Source organism: Sorex fumeus, unplaced genomic scaffold (assembly GCF_029834395.1).
Source record: "Sorex fumeus unplaced genomic scaffold, SorFum_2.1 ptg000082l, whole genome shotgun sequence".
Lineage (NCBI taxonomy): Eukaryota > Metazoa > Chordata > Mammalia > Eulipotyphla > Soricidae > Sorex > Sorex fumeus.
Genome location: NW_026606139.1, coordinates 3,999,348 through 4,015,905, shown reverse-complemented (window position 1 = coordinate 4,015,905; position 16,558 = coordinate 3,999,348). Strand labels below are relative to the sequence as shown.

Genomic DNA, 16,558 nt, shown 5'->3' with positions numbered 1-16,558 from the left:
CTCTGCACTCAGGAACTACTCCTGGCGGTGCTCAGGGGACCATATGGGATGCTGGGAATCGAACCTGGGTCGGCCGAGTGCAAGGCAAACGCCCTACTCGCTGTGCTATTGCTCCAGCCCTCTGCTCATCATTTTGGACCCAGGTTACATGACTTATTTTTTCCTAGAAATTATTCCCTAGTTTCCTAAACTGATTTCGAGACTGTCTGTTCCTTCTTCTATAGTATCTGGGCCTGCTCCCCACTGTAACATTTACTGAATGCGACTAACTTATTAGGGCTGGAGCGATAGCACAGTGGTAGGGCGTTTGCCTTGCACGCAGCCAACATGGCCGACCCGAGTTCGATTCCTCTGCCCCTCTCGGAGAGCCCGGCAAGCTACCGAGAGGATCTCGTCTGCACGGCAGAGCCTGGCAAGCTCCCTGTGACGTATTCGAGATGCCAAACACAGTCACAGTAACAGTAACTAACTTATTAAACTATGAGCTTTTGGGGGAGCAAGGAAGATGGCTTATTTTCTCTAATAGTTCTAGCACCTTTCATGATGTTGAACTGAAAATCAATTTTGACAGTAGTCTGAGAATAAATTGGAGGCAGAATAAGACCGTGGATAAGAACAGCCTGACTGTTGCAGGTGACCACACTCTTGTAGTCTTCAGACGAAGACTGGCAGGAAAAAAGAGGGAATTAAAGGGCCAGGGATAGAGTTGGGTGGTAAGGCAGTGGCCTTGCAAGTGAGTAAACAGAGGGAGTTAACAGAAAGGACTGATGCTTGTCCAGATACAGTGGTTAGGGGAGAAGGCAAATACAGTTCTTAGAGGTCCTGCCAGAGAGCTCGCTGGGTTGCAGTGTTTGCTTTGCACGTGGGAGGCCTGCTCCAGTCCTCGGCACTGCATGGTCCACCGAGCAGCGCTGGGAGCAAATCCTGCGCACTGCTCATGCTTCAGGCTAGCCCCCAGACAAAAGTTTATTCTTCGATTTGTGACATGTATGATGAAGAGATGGTGCTAACTCACTAGAGTAGGGAGTACGTGAAGAGAATTCTGGATTGGAGCCCACGAGTTTGAGTTTCCTGAGAAAACTCAAATGCAGATTTCTGGGCAGCAGGCTGCTAGTTGTTTGGGTTTGGAACCTGGTACAGAAAGGATTTGGGAGGAATGTGTAGATAGGAGATGGTCTGTGTTAGGGAGAGTGCGTGTTGGTGAGGTCTGGGAAGATGGCTCAGGAGACCAGACAGGTGGGAACCCCAGATTGAATCGGTGGCACCTGGTGGTCCCTTGACTGCTGGCTCCCCAGCACAGCAGCATTTTGCTCCCAAAGGAAAAATATGAGAATTTGACAATAGAGACCAGCATGAGAAGTCTTGGATCTGGCAACCGAAAGAAATTTGATAAATTTATTAAAGCCAATTTAGTCAAGTACTAGAAAACTGAATCAGTTGAATAAAACAATAAAACACTGTAAAGAAAAATGAGTCATGGGATCAGAGTCATGCAGGCCCGGTGGACCGAGTGTTTTCTTCCTGTGCAGATGGCCCAGATTTGATCCTGGTACTTGCATGGTACTTAGGCACCACTGGGAGTGACCCCGGAGCACCGCTGGGTGCGATTCAAAAAAATAAAAGAACAAAATCATGTACAATATTATTTGCATTTCAAAGGACCAGCAAAGTTATTTCTCTTTAGCACGAAAGTATTATTGAATTAATTCATGCTTAAGTATAGTTAAAGTGCCGTGAGGCAGCGTGGCTTAATGCTAAAATCATGGGTTTGAATTTCATACTGACCATTTACGGGTTGTGTGACCTTGGGTGAGTCATTTGACTCTGGGCCTGTTTTCTCCTAATTGTTTGTGGTTACTACGTTATCGAAATGCTACGAGAACTGAGTTATAGACACATGCTCATGAGTGCATGTGTGTATCACATATATGCACCTGTCACATGGCATGAATGTGTGGAAGTTATTATTATTAGTGAATAAATGGAAAGGAACTTGTTTAGTTTCAAAGAGGAAAGGTTAAAGGACTTTCACTTTTTGTTTTGCAGTGCTGGGAATCGAACCCAGTGCCTCACTCATGCAAGCAGGTGCTCTGCCACTGAGCACAGTGCAGCATTAAAAACACAGTGCAGTATTTGTGAGACCCGAGGCCCCTATGCATATGGGACATGAGCGCTGTTACTGAACTACCTCTCCAGCCCCTAAAGATTTTGTTAGTAACATAAAGACATATTTTCTTGAGAGACAAATTGAAGTACAACAATTGTTGCCTCGTGGGTTCAGAGCACAGTGAGAAATCTCATCGCATCACCGACTGAAGGTTTACTAAGATGTGCCGGACGTTCTTGTGCTCTTTTCTTTTGATGGGGCATGACTCTTAAGCAGTGCTCAGGAGGACTGAGGTCGCCACTATCAATTCTTGGCTGACTCGGCCAACAGTCCACTGCAAGGGCCTGAGGGTGCGGTAGTTGCTCAGGGGTTACTCTGGTTACCCCAGCAGTGCTGGGGTCTCCAGTGATGCTTTAGGGAATCATGTGGTGCTGGATATTGTAATACTACCCCCTGTACTATCTCTTGACCTCTGTTCTAGATTTCTTCTTTTAACACATATTATTTCACAGTGATACAGTGACGTAATTACTGTGTCTTCCCAATTACGTTACTGGCGCCCGCTCGAGCAAATCGACGATTAACGGGAAATCAAGTGATCAAGTGATGAAGTGACAGTGACCTACCATTGTAGGTACCCACTTTAAGAGAAGAGGAAGTGAAGACACAGAGAGGTTAAATAACTTATCCGTAAACACAGGACAAGGGGGCAGGTGCAGGGACAGAGGTGCAGACTTAGGCGGGCTCTTTGCAAAGCCAGACTGTTGTAAGCTGCCGTCTTGTATCACCTCTGAATATTACTTGAATGCAGGTACAAGCAGGATCAACAGGGATCTCGTGTACTCTTTGTCGTTTGGCTGGATTTTCCTTTGCCAGCCTCACGTGTAGGCATGCTTTTCTGAGAAGTGGCCATAGAGCTGCTTGGAATTCCTGATTTACTTGTTCACAGTTTAATGATTCCAGTGGGGAGAGAAACTCTGTGATCATTCTAGTAAAAGTCAGAGTTAACTCTCGGTGTGCTGATCTGGTTTGATCAGATCACTGCGCAAAAGGCAAGTGCTGAATGGAGCGCATGCTTTGAATGGCCAGGCGGGCCTAGCAGCGTCGCCCAGAGAGAAGGCTTAAGACGGGACCCAGCGGGGGGTATTTATTACCAGAAGAAATGGGTGTGGGCCAGGTGATGCCAAGGGACTTCTCCCACACCTTCCATACTCCCTCTGTAGGACACTTCAGCTTCGTTTCGATGTTAGCCTTAGGATGTCTAATATTTTCACAGAATTATGATGAATTATGACAAATTGAAGTCGCGTCTGGGTGAGATTCATGACAGCAAAGTGCGTCTAGAGCAGGATTTGAAGAAACAAGCGTTGGACAACCGGGAAATAGATAAAAAAATGAATAGTATCAAACCGGACCTGATCCAGCTGCGCAAGATCCGAGACCAGCACCTTGTGTAAGTAGCACTGGCCGTCCCGGGCAGCTGCCAGCACCTGGTCAGTCAGGGCACTAGGGATGTTACAGTTGGAGGAGAGATTTGGGATTGAGCACTGGTCAGTGAGATTTATGATTTATGATTCTTTTCTACTTCTCCTTTTTTTTTTTTTTTCTGGGCCATGCTCAGAACCCTACTCTCTGTTCTGTCTCTCTGGCCCTGATACTAAGAATTTATGAAACTGTTCTGTTAATAGTTAGTGGGAGGGGAGTAGCAGTATATCGATTACCATTGTGGGGGGAATATCAGAATGTGGGACCCCACTCTGCAAAAATGCTTTCGATATCTCAGAGGGTGAATTGTGGCGTGAGGAACTGACATAGCTTTAAAAGATCTCTAAAACATAGCCGTAGAGATAGTATAGGGGTTGGGGTCCTTGCATGTGGCAATCCTGGGTCCATCCTGGCACTGCATATAGGCCCCAAGTGCTGACGGGTGTGGCCCAATCACCTCTCTCCCCGTATATCAACATCAAAATCAAGTACTGGAGAGAGAGCAGATAAGATGCTTGCTGGAGTGATAATACAGAGGGTAGGGCTGTTGCCTTGTACATGGCCAACCTGGGTTCGATCCCTGACCTCCCATACGGTGCCCTGAGCACTGCCTGGAGAATTCCTGAGTGCGAAGCCAGGAGTAATCCCTGAGCATTACCAGGCATGCTAACCCCCCCTTCCCGAATTAAAAAAGATAAGACACTTTCCTTTGCACGTATCCAAGCAGGCTTTGATCCCCAGCACCACATATGATCCCCTGAGCACTAGATGAGTATCCATGAGTACAGACCCAGGAATAATCCCTGAAGCGCAGCCCCTATGGCCCCAACTCCCTTTCCTCACCAAAAACCCAAATAAAACCAGACCCAGAGTCATAGCTTACCCTCGGGGTTCTCGGGAAGGACACCAATAGTGGGAAATTACAGGTAATTATTTAGAGCAATCTATTCAAGGGTACTTATCCTACCTTGTCATTTCGGGGATTTGGGGACCACACCTTGTGGTGCTTGGAGGCTGCCCCCAGTTCTGTACTGGGGGTTGCTCCTGTTGGTGTTTGGGGCGTGGTTCCAGGGATTGAACTCGGGACAGCCTCATGCAAGGCAAGTGCCTTAGTCCTGTACTAGCATTGTTTCCTAAAGGGGTTTTCTGATGTTCTTCAGGGCCTGGAAACACAGCACAGCGGACCAAGAGCGTGCTCTGATTCCTGGCTCCTCATTGTACCCCAAGCAGTGCTGGCAGTAGACCTGCAGGTGTGACCAAAGTCAAACAAAAAAAGAAACAAGAAGAAGAGAAGTCACTTAAATAATACAAATGACTCTATGGCAGGCACGAAAGACCTGAGAAATATTACATGACTCTTTGAGACGATGGAAACTTATATAACTTAGGGGTCGGAGTAATAGTGCAGCAGGAACCGTGTCGGCCTTGGTTGCGTTGACCGAGGTTTCATTCTCAGCCACCGTGTGGTCCCCGGAGCCTTGTTAGGGGGATCCCTGAGTGCAGCACCAGGACTAGGCCCTGAGCACTATTGGGTGTGACCCACAAAACAAAACCACAAAACAAAACATCTTTTAAAAACATATTTATTGAATTGAATTGCCGACTGTGAAAACCGAATCTTTTCAAAAGGCAGTCCATCACCTCAGATGGAGCAGGTGTGCCCTCTCCCCCCCGCTTTAGATGAAACCCTGATGGCCACGAGCTTCCAGAAGCAAAATCCAGGTACGCGGGTTCAAGGACTAAGACTCCAGGCCACATGGCGGCAGTGGAGATGGGATGGCCCTTCCCATCTCCCCTTCGCTTGGGGTCCTGGCTGTCACGCCTGTGAACTGCCTCCGGACACCATCTCATCGCATCAACGGCCTTGATCCAGAGACTCCCAAATGAATCTCAGAATGGATTAGCTCCCTACAGAGATGTCTCTGGACCCAGCCGTTTACAATTTTAGAATTCCAGAAGCGTGCAGATGCTTTTGCGGCCGCAGGACCGCCCATGATATTCATAATAAGCAATAGAAAATAAATGATCTAGCATCTGCCCCTGGCAGGCAGGCTTGAGTGGTGGTGGGAAAATTCGAAATAATGGTGGTGGGAAGGTGTGATGGGGGCGGGCTTGGTGCTGAAATACTGAATGTAATCAATTAATGTGAACAACTTTATGAAAATAAAATAACAATAAAAAAAGGCAACCCATCAGCAAGTATTTACTGACTACTCTCTGAATATTTTCTATGCTAACTCTGTTTTCAGCATGGGCACATAGTTTGAGCAAACTGTTTTTTCTTTCATTTTTAAACCATCGTTTATTTAACATGGTTATAATAGCATTAACATTTATGGTCTTGCTGCACGAAGGTCCTGTGTCTTCACTACCACCAAAGCAGAGCCCTTTCTTTAAAGCAGCTTACGTTTTATTGAGGAGACAAGTAGATACAACTGAAAAATATAAATCAATACTTTTTGGCAAATCCTACTATGAAGATGGTCAAATAAGGCAAAATATATAGAGTGTTTGGGAGGGGTTGCCTTGGGTTGGATTAGGATAATATTTTTGAAAGAAAATGATGGCTTTTGAAATCTGATTGATCAGAAGCTTTTCCTGGGGAATTGTGATGAATGAATTTTTATACTCCACTCAAATTTTAGATCACCAGCCCTCTCAAGGGAAGTGTGTGTATCAGTCTATTATTTTACATACAAAAAGGTTGGTATATATTGGAGTGGGGAAGATAAATCAAGTCTAGTGTGTGCAACGCTCTGAATTAAATTCTTTCTGCCACACGTTTTCCCTCGCAGGACCAGGTATAGCCCTGATGGCCCCCAGCACTTTTGGACTGAGCACTCCCAGTCTGAGCTCTGTCAGGAGCGGCTGTGGGCCCCCAGGCACGGGGGTAGGACCTATGAACCCTGTAAAAATGCCAGCATATTTGACACTGATTTATAGTACTGTAATGCTTTAAGAATACAGTATCACTGCACTGTACCTAGCATCAGAGCATCTATATATCTATACCTATATCTATCTATCTATGATGTTGGGTCATACTCAGCAGTGCTCAGGGATTACTCCTGACTTGGCTCTCAGGAATTACTCCTGTGTTGCTCAGGGGAAGCCATACGGGATGCCAGGGATCGAACCCAGGTTGGCTGCATGCCAGGCAAACTCCCTATCCACTATCCTATCGCTCCAGCCCCAGTGTTGGTATATTTTAAGATACTCTAAGATGCTATGATTTACCTGGTGCTAGAAGTATATTCCTACTTATTATTGAGATTGACATTGGAGTTTCTTGTAGCTTGCTTAGGTGCAAAAGTAAACTTTGAATTTCTGTTTTAGAATCTTAATGCAGTGAGCTACACGGTTCCTTTCGCTCAGTGGAGGTTGGAAGTGTGACGCCGACTGTCACCTAGCTAATGACTTCAGGAACAGATGCTGCTGTGTGGGAGTGCTGAGGGGGGCGCTTGTGGTGGTCTCATCTCGAAAAGGAAAAGGGATAGGAGTGCTCAGTCCAAGTTGATTCTTAGCCTTGGATTGCAAAGTTTATCAGCAGACAGTGGAGGGAGTGAAGATGGGGCCAGAGGTGACATCAGGACAGTGGTGGAGGGTCACGGACACATTAGTGGTTAGTGGTGGGGTGAATCAATACTACAGACTTAAACATTATTGTAGCCATATCATCTCAACTATAGTGTAATTCACTTTTTTTTTCCAAGAAATTATCTGTGTTTCTGCCCTTTCGTAGTAGCTGAAGGAAAAGCAGCAGGGGGGGATCAGGGACCATTCTTACTTACTTGTATTGGCAAAAACCAGTGGCTCCTGAACGGGGGGGGGAGTTTGTGTGGCTTGATGCTGTCTGCTTTGTCCAGGCGGAATTTTACATGTGCTCACACTGTTGCCTTCCTTTGGCAGATGGCTCAATCACAAAGGAGTGAGGCAGAAGCGCCTGAACGCCTGGTTAGGAATCAAGAACGAAGACGCTGATGAGTAAGTTCACTCCGTCCCTGTCAAGGGGCTTTGGTCCCAGTACAAAACGTGGTTCCTATTTTACGCGTGGTAAATACTGGTTTTCACGGTCACTTGAGGACATGGAATCAAGAACTTGGCACCTCTTGAATTGCCTGAAGAATAGCCGCAGGCACTTAACTTCAGAGACCTGCCCAAACTCAAGAAACCTGGATGTCTGAGCATTGTTGGGACATCCACGTAGCAGATTCTCAAATGGGGAGCACTGTGAGTTGCGTGCTTTCTTCGGTGAAGCAAGAATGAAGTTGGATGCTAGAGAGATAGTACAGTGGGGGAGGTGCTGCTGGTCTTACACACGTTTGCACGCAGCTTGCTGGATCCTGTCCTTTCTACTGAATATGGCACCCTGAGCCCTGCCAGGCAGGATCCCCGAGAAGCAAACAAAAACAGCAGAGAAAGAAGAACGAGCATATTCGTGGATAACAAGGCCTGGGGAGACAGCATGTACATGACCCAAGTTCGAGCCTTGGCAGCACGTGACACCTCCACCTGGCACTACAGGGCCCTGCTAGCACTAACTGGGCACTACTAGCTCCAGTGGCCCCTGAGGAATTCCAGAATGGCCTGGCGACCCTGAACACAGGAGATCTCAAACAGCAGTATCGCAACAGGGCTGTGGGCTCAGCTGGCTGAGAGGATTCCTAGAGGCGGTGCCACTGGGCACCGGGTACTCTTGTCCCTCTTAGGAGTGCCCTGAACAACCCCCCAAAAATACCCTAATGAATTACAGTTTCACTTAGTTATTTTCTGGCTAAAGATTTAGGAGATAGTTTTGTTAATTTGCGTTTAGACATAGCCTGATAAGAATAATATTTTGACATTTTAATTTTAGAACATATTTTATTAATGAAGAAGATGAAAACCTGCCCCATTATGATGAGAAAACCTGGTTTGTCGAAGATATCAATCGAGTGCAAGCTGAGGACCTGCTTTATGGGAAGCCGGATGGCTCATTCCTGATTCGTGAAAGTAGCAAGAAAGGATGCTACGCCTGTTCTGTGGTGTGAGTCCCCCCTGGCGGCTTGGCCTTGAACATTTCTGGATTGATTGATCTGAGGGAACGAGGGTCACTCCCAGGGATGCTCACGAGGCTGTTCCTGACTCTGTTCCGGAGAGACCCCTGGTGGTACTCAGGTACCATGTGCGGCCCCAGAGGTCAAGCTAGGGTTGACCACTTTCAGGTGGAATGCCTTATACGGCATAATTTCTTCTGCATTTATTGACAGAATATCAACTGCTCATAAAATTTAGATGAAATTAGTTGAGGTATAGTATGAGGACACAGTTTGGACCATATATTTACTTTGGAGGGGAAGGGGGGGCCACACCCGGCAGTGCTCAGGAATCACTCCTGATGTACGTGGGTTGAACCAGGGTCTACTCAGACAAAATGCCTGAACCCCCTTCACTTTCTCTCTGTCCCCTCTCTATTTTGAAAAACAGCAATTTATTTTTGGTTTGGGGTCATACCCAGAGGTATTCAGGGGACCGTGTCGTGCAAGAGATTGGACTGGGGATAAAATGAGATCGAACGGGGATCACACGGGGGCTTCTTGCATGCTTCCCTCCCTCTCCCTCCCCTCCCTTCCCCTCTTCCTTCCTTCCTCCCCAGGGTTCCTACTGATTCTTTGATCAGGGGTCACTACTAACAGTGCTTGGGGGAACAGATTAATTCAGGGACACAGCTCAAACCAGGATCAGACACATACAAGGCAAGCACCTTACCTATGTACTAACTCTTTGACCCTGGTAATTTCTTCATTGACAAGAAATACAGTTGTAGGGGCTGGAGAGATAGCACAGCGGGTAGGGCGTTTGCCTTGCACGCGGCCGACTCAGGTTCGATTCCCAGCATCCCATATGGTCCCCTGAGCACCTCCAGGAGTAACTCCTGAGTGCAGAGCCAGGAGTAACCCCTGTGCATCGCCAGGTGTGACCCAAAAAGCAAAAAAAATACAGTTGTAACAGAGGCAGCAAACTTTGCTGCCAGATATGTTGGATTTGCATCCTGACCTGACTACTTACTAGACCTGTGACTTAGGATAAATTACATAATTTTTATTTACACAATTTCATTTTCTTTTTTTTTTCTTTTTGGGTCACACCCAGAGATGCACAGGGGTTACTCCTGGCTCTACACTCAGGAGTTACTCCTGGCGGTACTTGGGGGACCATATGGGATGCTGGGAATCGAACCTGGGTCGGCCATGTGCAAGGCAAATGCCCTACCCGCTGTGCTATCACTCCAGCCCCCACAATTTCATTTTCTATAAAATAATTTTTACTTGCATTTTTCTAAATATTAAGTCAGTTATCATATATAAAGTTAATGTGCTTTGATCAGTACTGATCATAATAAGTGTTACATACTAATTTTGATTATGCTAATGGTGAACAGGGCAGAAAGTTTGCAAAGATGATAAAATGATCTCACTCTTTGAGATGTTAAGCGTAGGGCAGTAGAGAGTGCAGGGGTTGGGAGTGGAGAGATGATAAGAGTAGGTAGGGTGTTTGCCTTGCATGTAGCTGACCTGGGTTTGAGCTGGCAACGCATTTGGTTCCCCAAGCCCTGCAAGGAGTAGTCCTTGAGTGCCAGGTGTGACCTGAAAAAAAGAAAAAGAAAACCCACTATGCTGTTAAGGTGCATGCCTTGCGCATGGCCAAACCTGGTTTCAATTCCCAGTTCGAATCTGTCATCACAAATGACCAGCAGTGGTCCCTGAGCACTGCTGGGTGTGGGCCTAAAACAAAACCAAAAAAAGAAAGAAAATATGGTAACAGTAGACAAAGATACTCCTGACTAGAACGCTTGGTGCTTTCCACGCTCCCTCGTCCTTAATGGTCGACCTCTGCCAGGAGTCAGTTTGAATCCAAGTTTCCTTGTGAAACCCGTGTTCGTCTGTAGAATTACACTATCAGTAAGCAGTGCATGTAGAGAACTCTGATTCTGGAGGAGGAAGAGAGTGCAGGGAGGTTTTGGGGAAGAGGTAGCATTTGAGCTGTTTTATTTTTTTTTTAATTAGACTTTGAAAGAATGAATGATTGGTTATCTCTGGGTAAAAAATGGGAGAGGAAGCCAGTTGCAGTCATATATCATATTCGAGTTGACCTTGAGGATGGTTGGAAGTAAAAAGTCTGGCATTATCTTGTTGCCAGCATTTGGCTACAGGAAGCTTGCCTGCGGTGATAACTCCCATTTAGGACATTTGCTGAAGTAGGGTTGTGAATAAGTTTGCTCTTTTAGGCTCTTGAGGCAAAATTAAAACGATTATACAGTAGGAAGACAAAGCATGGAATACTTTGCTTTTGTATTTTAATTGCTACTGTAATGACATCATAAAGAACTCTAAGAGAAAATTGCTAAACTGCTCAGTCTACTTAGGCGAAAGCCTACAACAAGCAGATGATGTGTTTATTATGCCTGACATAAGAATCAGGTCATGAGCACTTTGATCTTTGTTAGTGCTGCCATTTGGGATACAAAATATGATTAGTGATCGAAACTAGAAAGGCTGGTCCTTTCTAGAGTGAAGTGGGGAAGGCATTTGCAAGTTGACTCCAGCCCCATCCTTGGCACCGTCTATGGTCCATTGAACTTCACCAGGTGTGGTCCCAAAATGAAAACAAAACAACAACAAAGTAAGCAGGCTAGAGAGATAGCTCAAAACTGGAAAAAAAAAAAACCCAAACACTGTAATATAGAATATTATTAATAGAATAATATTAATAGAATGAAGGACAAACGCAGCCGACCCGGGTTTGATCCCTGGCACCCATATGGTCCCCTGAGCCCCACCAGGAGTGATACCTGAGCACAGCCAGAAGCAAGCCCTGAACACTACTGGGTGTGACCCAAAATCAAAAGACAAACAAAACAAAAAAACTCAAACCCAAAAGCCCCACATAATCATTTCAGTATACCCACAGAAAGAATTGACAATATTTGCAAGTCATATAATATGATCTTTTGTTTTTGTGTTTGTGTGGTGGGGGGCCCCATACCCAGTGGTGCTCAGGGATTGCTCTTAGCTCTTTGCTCAGGAGTGACCCCTGTCGGTGCTTGGAGGACCATATATGGTGCCAGGGATTAAACCAGGGTCATGCAAGTTAGTGCCGTATGTCTTATGCTATTTCTCCAGCCTGATAAGTCATTTATCTGTTTAGAGCCAATGTTTAACACATAAAGAACCCCGCAAAAATAGTGCTTAAGCAGCATTTTTAGAGAGATCCAGAAACGAACGGATTAAGCATATAAAAATGCTTATCATCATTAGTCATCAGGGAAGTACACATCAAAACCACAAACAAGGGCTGGAGAAATAGCTCAGTGGGCTAGGGTATATGTTTCGTATGCAGGAGGCCAGGGTTCAAGTCCCAGGACCACATATTCCCTGAACCTTACAGCAACCTCCCAAACAACAAAAATAACCTCCCTCAGAAACCCAGAAAATACAAAATACCCCACAATGAGATACCACTAGAGTAACTGATAAAAAGATAGTTAATAACAAGAGCTGGCAAGGATGTAGAGAAGTCAGAACCCTCAGATACTGTCGGCAGGAACAGGGGGTGGTGGGCAGCTTTGAAAAAAGGTTAAACAGAATAATCACATGACTGAGCATCTATGTATATATATGTGTGTGTGTATATATATACACACACATTTTTTATATATATATATAAAATCATGCAAAAAGGTGTACATGAATGTTTAGAGTGGCATATTGTAACTGCTAAAAAATGGAAAATAGCCTGTGTCCATTAACTGATGGACAGATGTGATCTCCCCGTACCCTGGGATATTATTCAGCCTTAGACAAAACGAAGTTCAGTTCATATGATCACGTAGAGAGACTTAGCAGTCGGTGTACTGAGTGAGAGGTGGCGGATCCGTGTGACCCGCCCAGAACAGACGGAGCCACGACAGAAAACAGGTCAGTGGTTGGCAGTGTTGGGGACGGAGGAATTAGAGAGTGACTCCTCACAGGTTTACGGTTTCTATCCAGGTGGCGATAATCCAGAATTTGGCAGCTTGTGATACCGAGAACATCAGATACCCTGAAAGCCTCTGGTTTGAACCCTGAGAACGTCGGGGGTTTCTGCCCCGTCCAGGGTGTTCTTCCTGATGAGCGTCAGGGTAGCCATCCCGTGGAGGGCACCTGTCTCCACCGGGGCGTGGGAGACACGCAGGCTCTAATGGTTCGCCTTTGCCTGACAGCTGCTCCGCTAACCAGGGCTTTCGTTCACGACCCCTCTATGCACCGTCACCTGTGTTGCTTGTGTCTTCGCAGCGCGGACGGAGAGGTCAAGCACTGTGTGATCTACAGCACGGCGCGGGGCTACGGCTTCGCAGAGCCCTACAACCTGTACGGCTCCCTGAAGGAGCTGGTGCTCCACTACCAGCAGACGTCCCTCGTCCAGCACAATGACTCCCTCAACGTCCGGCTGGCCTACCCGGTCCACGCACAGACGCCCTCGCTCTGCAGATAAAGGGGCAGGGCGTGGGCGGTGGCTCTCGAGCCGTTTTTCTACAGTTTTTATTAGACAGTGAGGGCATTCTTTCTACGTAGACTGCTTGTTTTGCACAAGAAGTGGTTCTGTGAATGTGAAGTGGAGAGGCCGAGCCGCGGCCGGCCAGGGTGGGGCAGAGGGCCTGGGTCCTGTGGACTGAGCCGGGCCGCTGCACTGACCGATGAAGCTGGAAGCAGATGTTTTCTTGGAGAAGCGTTTCATCAGGAGTTTTCTTTCGTTTAACCAGGCATCCTCAACAGAACGCAGGAGGCGTGAGGGGTGTGGCGGCCTGGATCGGGAAGCCTCTGAGACGGGGAGGGGTCATGGCTCTGTGGGGACTTCCCTGCTGGTGGTCTTTCTTAATTCCCCCCTTCCCCCCAGAGGGATGTTTCAGTTTGTAGTAAAATGGCTTTTGGTGGCAAAGACGACCAAAGGAAGACGGGAGGCTGGGGATTTCACGGGAAACAGCTTGGTCGGGGGCAGAGGCCTTTATAGAGGCTCTTCATCCCTTAGCCGATAAAGTTTAGGGTATTGGCCTGACAGTAGCTCCTCCCTCTAGAAGCATCAAGTTTGGAAACCAAATTGACCCCAGAAGAACATCGCTGTTGGACTACAGTCTGATGGAAGAGGCGGCACGCGTATCTGAATGCACACTTCCGTACCAAAACTTGAACATGAAAGGAAAACTAGACTTTGTTAGTTTTTAGCAAACACTAAAATTGGTCAGTGTAACTCCTGCCCTGCCCTTATTTCTCAGAGATGAGGAATAGTGGTTTTTTTTGTTTTGTTTTGTTTTGTTTCTGTGTGTGGGCATGGTGAGCTTTGAATCATAAAATGAAGTTGGTGCTTGTGTGGTGTTTCCTTAGCTTAAAGAATGATCTGTTGTTTGAAACCTTTGTAATTTGTTTGTATGAGTAAAGAAAAGGTGCAATCCAGTGCTTTTAGATGGCTTGATATACCAAATAACGACCTAGAACGACATTCTTGCGTGTGCTTCCCTGAGTCGAAATGCCTGCAGAAGCATGTGGTCTGTTTCCGTCCATCTCCCTGTCCTCTGCTGGCTAGGGTCTAGGGAAACGTGGTGGCACAGGCTGGGACAGGAAGGGGGCCGGCGTGGCCAGGAGCCGCAGTAAAGCACAGACACAGGCACGCTGGTGTTGGGGCGAGGGGCGGACCCTGAACCCCTCGTGCTTCCGTACGGTGGTTTCTGAAGCGTCTGAAGGAGAACTGGGTGGCTTGAAGTTACACTGTCAGGAAAAGCCATCTGGAAGCTTTTATCTTTGCCTTTTTTTTCCCTTTTTTTTCTTTTTGGTGATCCTGCCATTAAGATGATGTGCACAAACTGTCCTCATGCTTCAGTGGCCCTGATTTTAGGCCAGGAATCGCCTGCTCCGTGCAGTGTAAGCCTTCCAGCTGAGTGAGGCCGGGCAAACGGGATTGGAGGCAGCCATCTCCTCCTGCCCCCGTTATGCCCAGCCCCCATCAGTCAACACTCACTTGACAAATAGAGTCCAGCTGCCTCTGAGCCAATCCTGGAACCAGAATGGGGCGGGAGTGAGTCAGCGGTTTGAGCCCGGAGCTGTGCGGCAGGCGGCCCGGCTGAGCTGGCCAAGTCTCCATGCGGGTCTTGGTGTGAGGTTTACAGCCAGGGAAGCTCGAGCTTTGTGGATGGAAGAGACAGAGTCGGCTTTCCTGAGCGTTCGTCCAGTGACAGGGTCTGGGATGGACCAGGACATAGAAATAGACGTAGATGACGTTTTCTTTGGAAAACCAGCGTTGCTCTCAGTGAAGGTAGGAAGGAAAGGACAGAACTCTGGCTTCTCCTTGGTTACTACATCAGATTTTCAGGATTGGGTGCAGACGCAAGTGATCCCCCTCCAGCGTTCAGTTCTGACAGGCCAGCCAGCTGTAGGGCCTTTCCACAAACTGCCAGATTGAGATCTTGACGGAGTTGGACCGAGGAGTGCCGGGCCAGGCAGGGCCAGGCGGTTGTGGGGAGGCCCAGCTGCAAGGCCCCGCACCTGGTGTGAAGCTGCTTTCAGGTTGCTGGATGCTGACGTAGGATGCACAGGAATCTCTCCTCTCAGGTACTCAAGTCTAGCGGGCTTTTAAACTAACTGTCCTTGTGAAACGAACCACTGGAAACCAGGATACTTGCTATAACATGGACCCCTATGCGGAGCGAGGGCAGGGGAGCGTCCGAGCACGCGCTCGGGCTCCTGTCCCCCACACCGGCTGGCTTGTGAAGGGTGACCCTCTAGTCCTACATTCCTTCCTCTTTCGTTTCTCTCCTGCTTTTCATTCTTGAATGTGTTGCCTGGTGGGAACTGAGACCTAGGGCTCATCGGAGAGGTTGGCAAGTCGTCACGTGATCTGTTTGAGCTTTCCGTAGGGGACAGTCTGCCAGATACTCAGGCAGCTCTTTCATTCTGTGCTCTTGGTCTCCTCTCCCACGGCTTGCTCTGTCCTGCCCCTGCTCTGGGGCATTCCTGGGGCAGAGGCTGAAAGGACAGACCAAGATCAGAGGGGCTCATTTATTTTCCTGGTAGAGAATCCGGCAGCCAGTCGCAAACAGCATGGCGGTTGGCTGGGTGTAGAGCCTAGGCCCATCTTTTGAGATGGATTTTCTTTTTTTTTTTAAATCACAAAGTAACGTGTTTCCTCCTGGCCATAGATGCTAAACCTTGGCTGTAGCCAGGTTTGTATAAGCTAGCTGTGTCCTCTTCACTGATTTGGCCAAGGTCGAGGACCTCCCAATACCTCCTCTTGCCTGTCTCCAAGCCTTGATGTGACTTCCAACTTCTCTTGGACCTCATGTGCTCGGAAGACCTTAGTGCCAGTGTAGTGTCTTCCATGGGTCTCCTTGCTGCAAGAAAAGAACCCGACTTCTCTTGGGCCAAGAACTGCATCTGGTTGACGCCTGCTTTTCAAGGTCACCTGTTGCCAGTTAAGATTTCCAGGGTAGGCCTCCTCCAGGCTCCGGAGGCCCCAAAGCAGACGGCTCAGATGAGTCCAGCCGGGTCCTCTGCCGCTGGCTGCTCAGCCTTGCTATAGCTCCAGCCACTTGGGATAAACAACTTTGTCTCCTTATAAATTCCAGCATGTGACTTTGGTGCCCTGTTGTTACTTGTGAAAAATCTATTCTGTTGTCTTTGATGTAGTCAAAAAAATTCATGTAGTTTACGTAAAAATATCTGATTCACAAGCCAACTCTGTGTCTTGTGTTGGGACAGTTCATAATGTAGTTCCTAGACCACTTTTGCAAATTGTTCTTGTCACCAGGTGTGTTCAGACATTGCTGTGCAGTTGTGGGGATTGGGGGGGAAGGTGAGGGAATCTACTTTGCTGGTCTTTTTGTTTTTTACCTTCCCCAGGAGGGGACAGTCTGGCCAACTTGCTCCAGTAACGCAATAAAAACATTGCAATAAAGCA

At 47.4% G+C, this 16,558-nt stretch overlaps 1 protein-coding gene across 1 annotated transcript in view; it reads left to right on the top strand.

Annotated features, from left to right (window-relative positions):
• Window positions 1–16,558, top strand: part of PIK3R3 (phosphoinositide-3-kinase regulatory subunit 3) — a 75,668-nt gene extending 59,110 nt beyond the window's left edge. Inside the window, exons 7-10 of the mRNA XM_056130921.1 lie at window positions 3,384–3,560; window positions 7,502–7,576; window positions 8,448–8,618; window positions 12,907–16,558. Coding sequence (XP_055986896.1) covers window positions 3,384–3,560; window positions 7,502–7,576; window positions 8,448–8,618; window positions 12,907–13,105 — 622 coding nt within the window. The 3' untranslated portion in view covers window positions 13,106–16,558. The remainder of the gene's footprint in view (window positions 1–3,383; window positions 3,561–7,501; window positions 7,577–8,447; window positions 8,619–12,906) is intronic.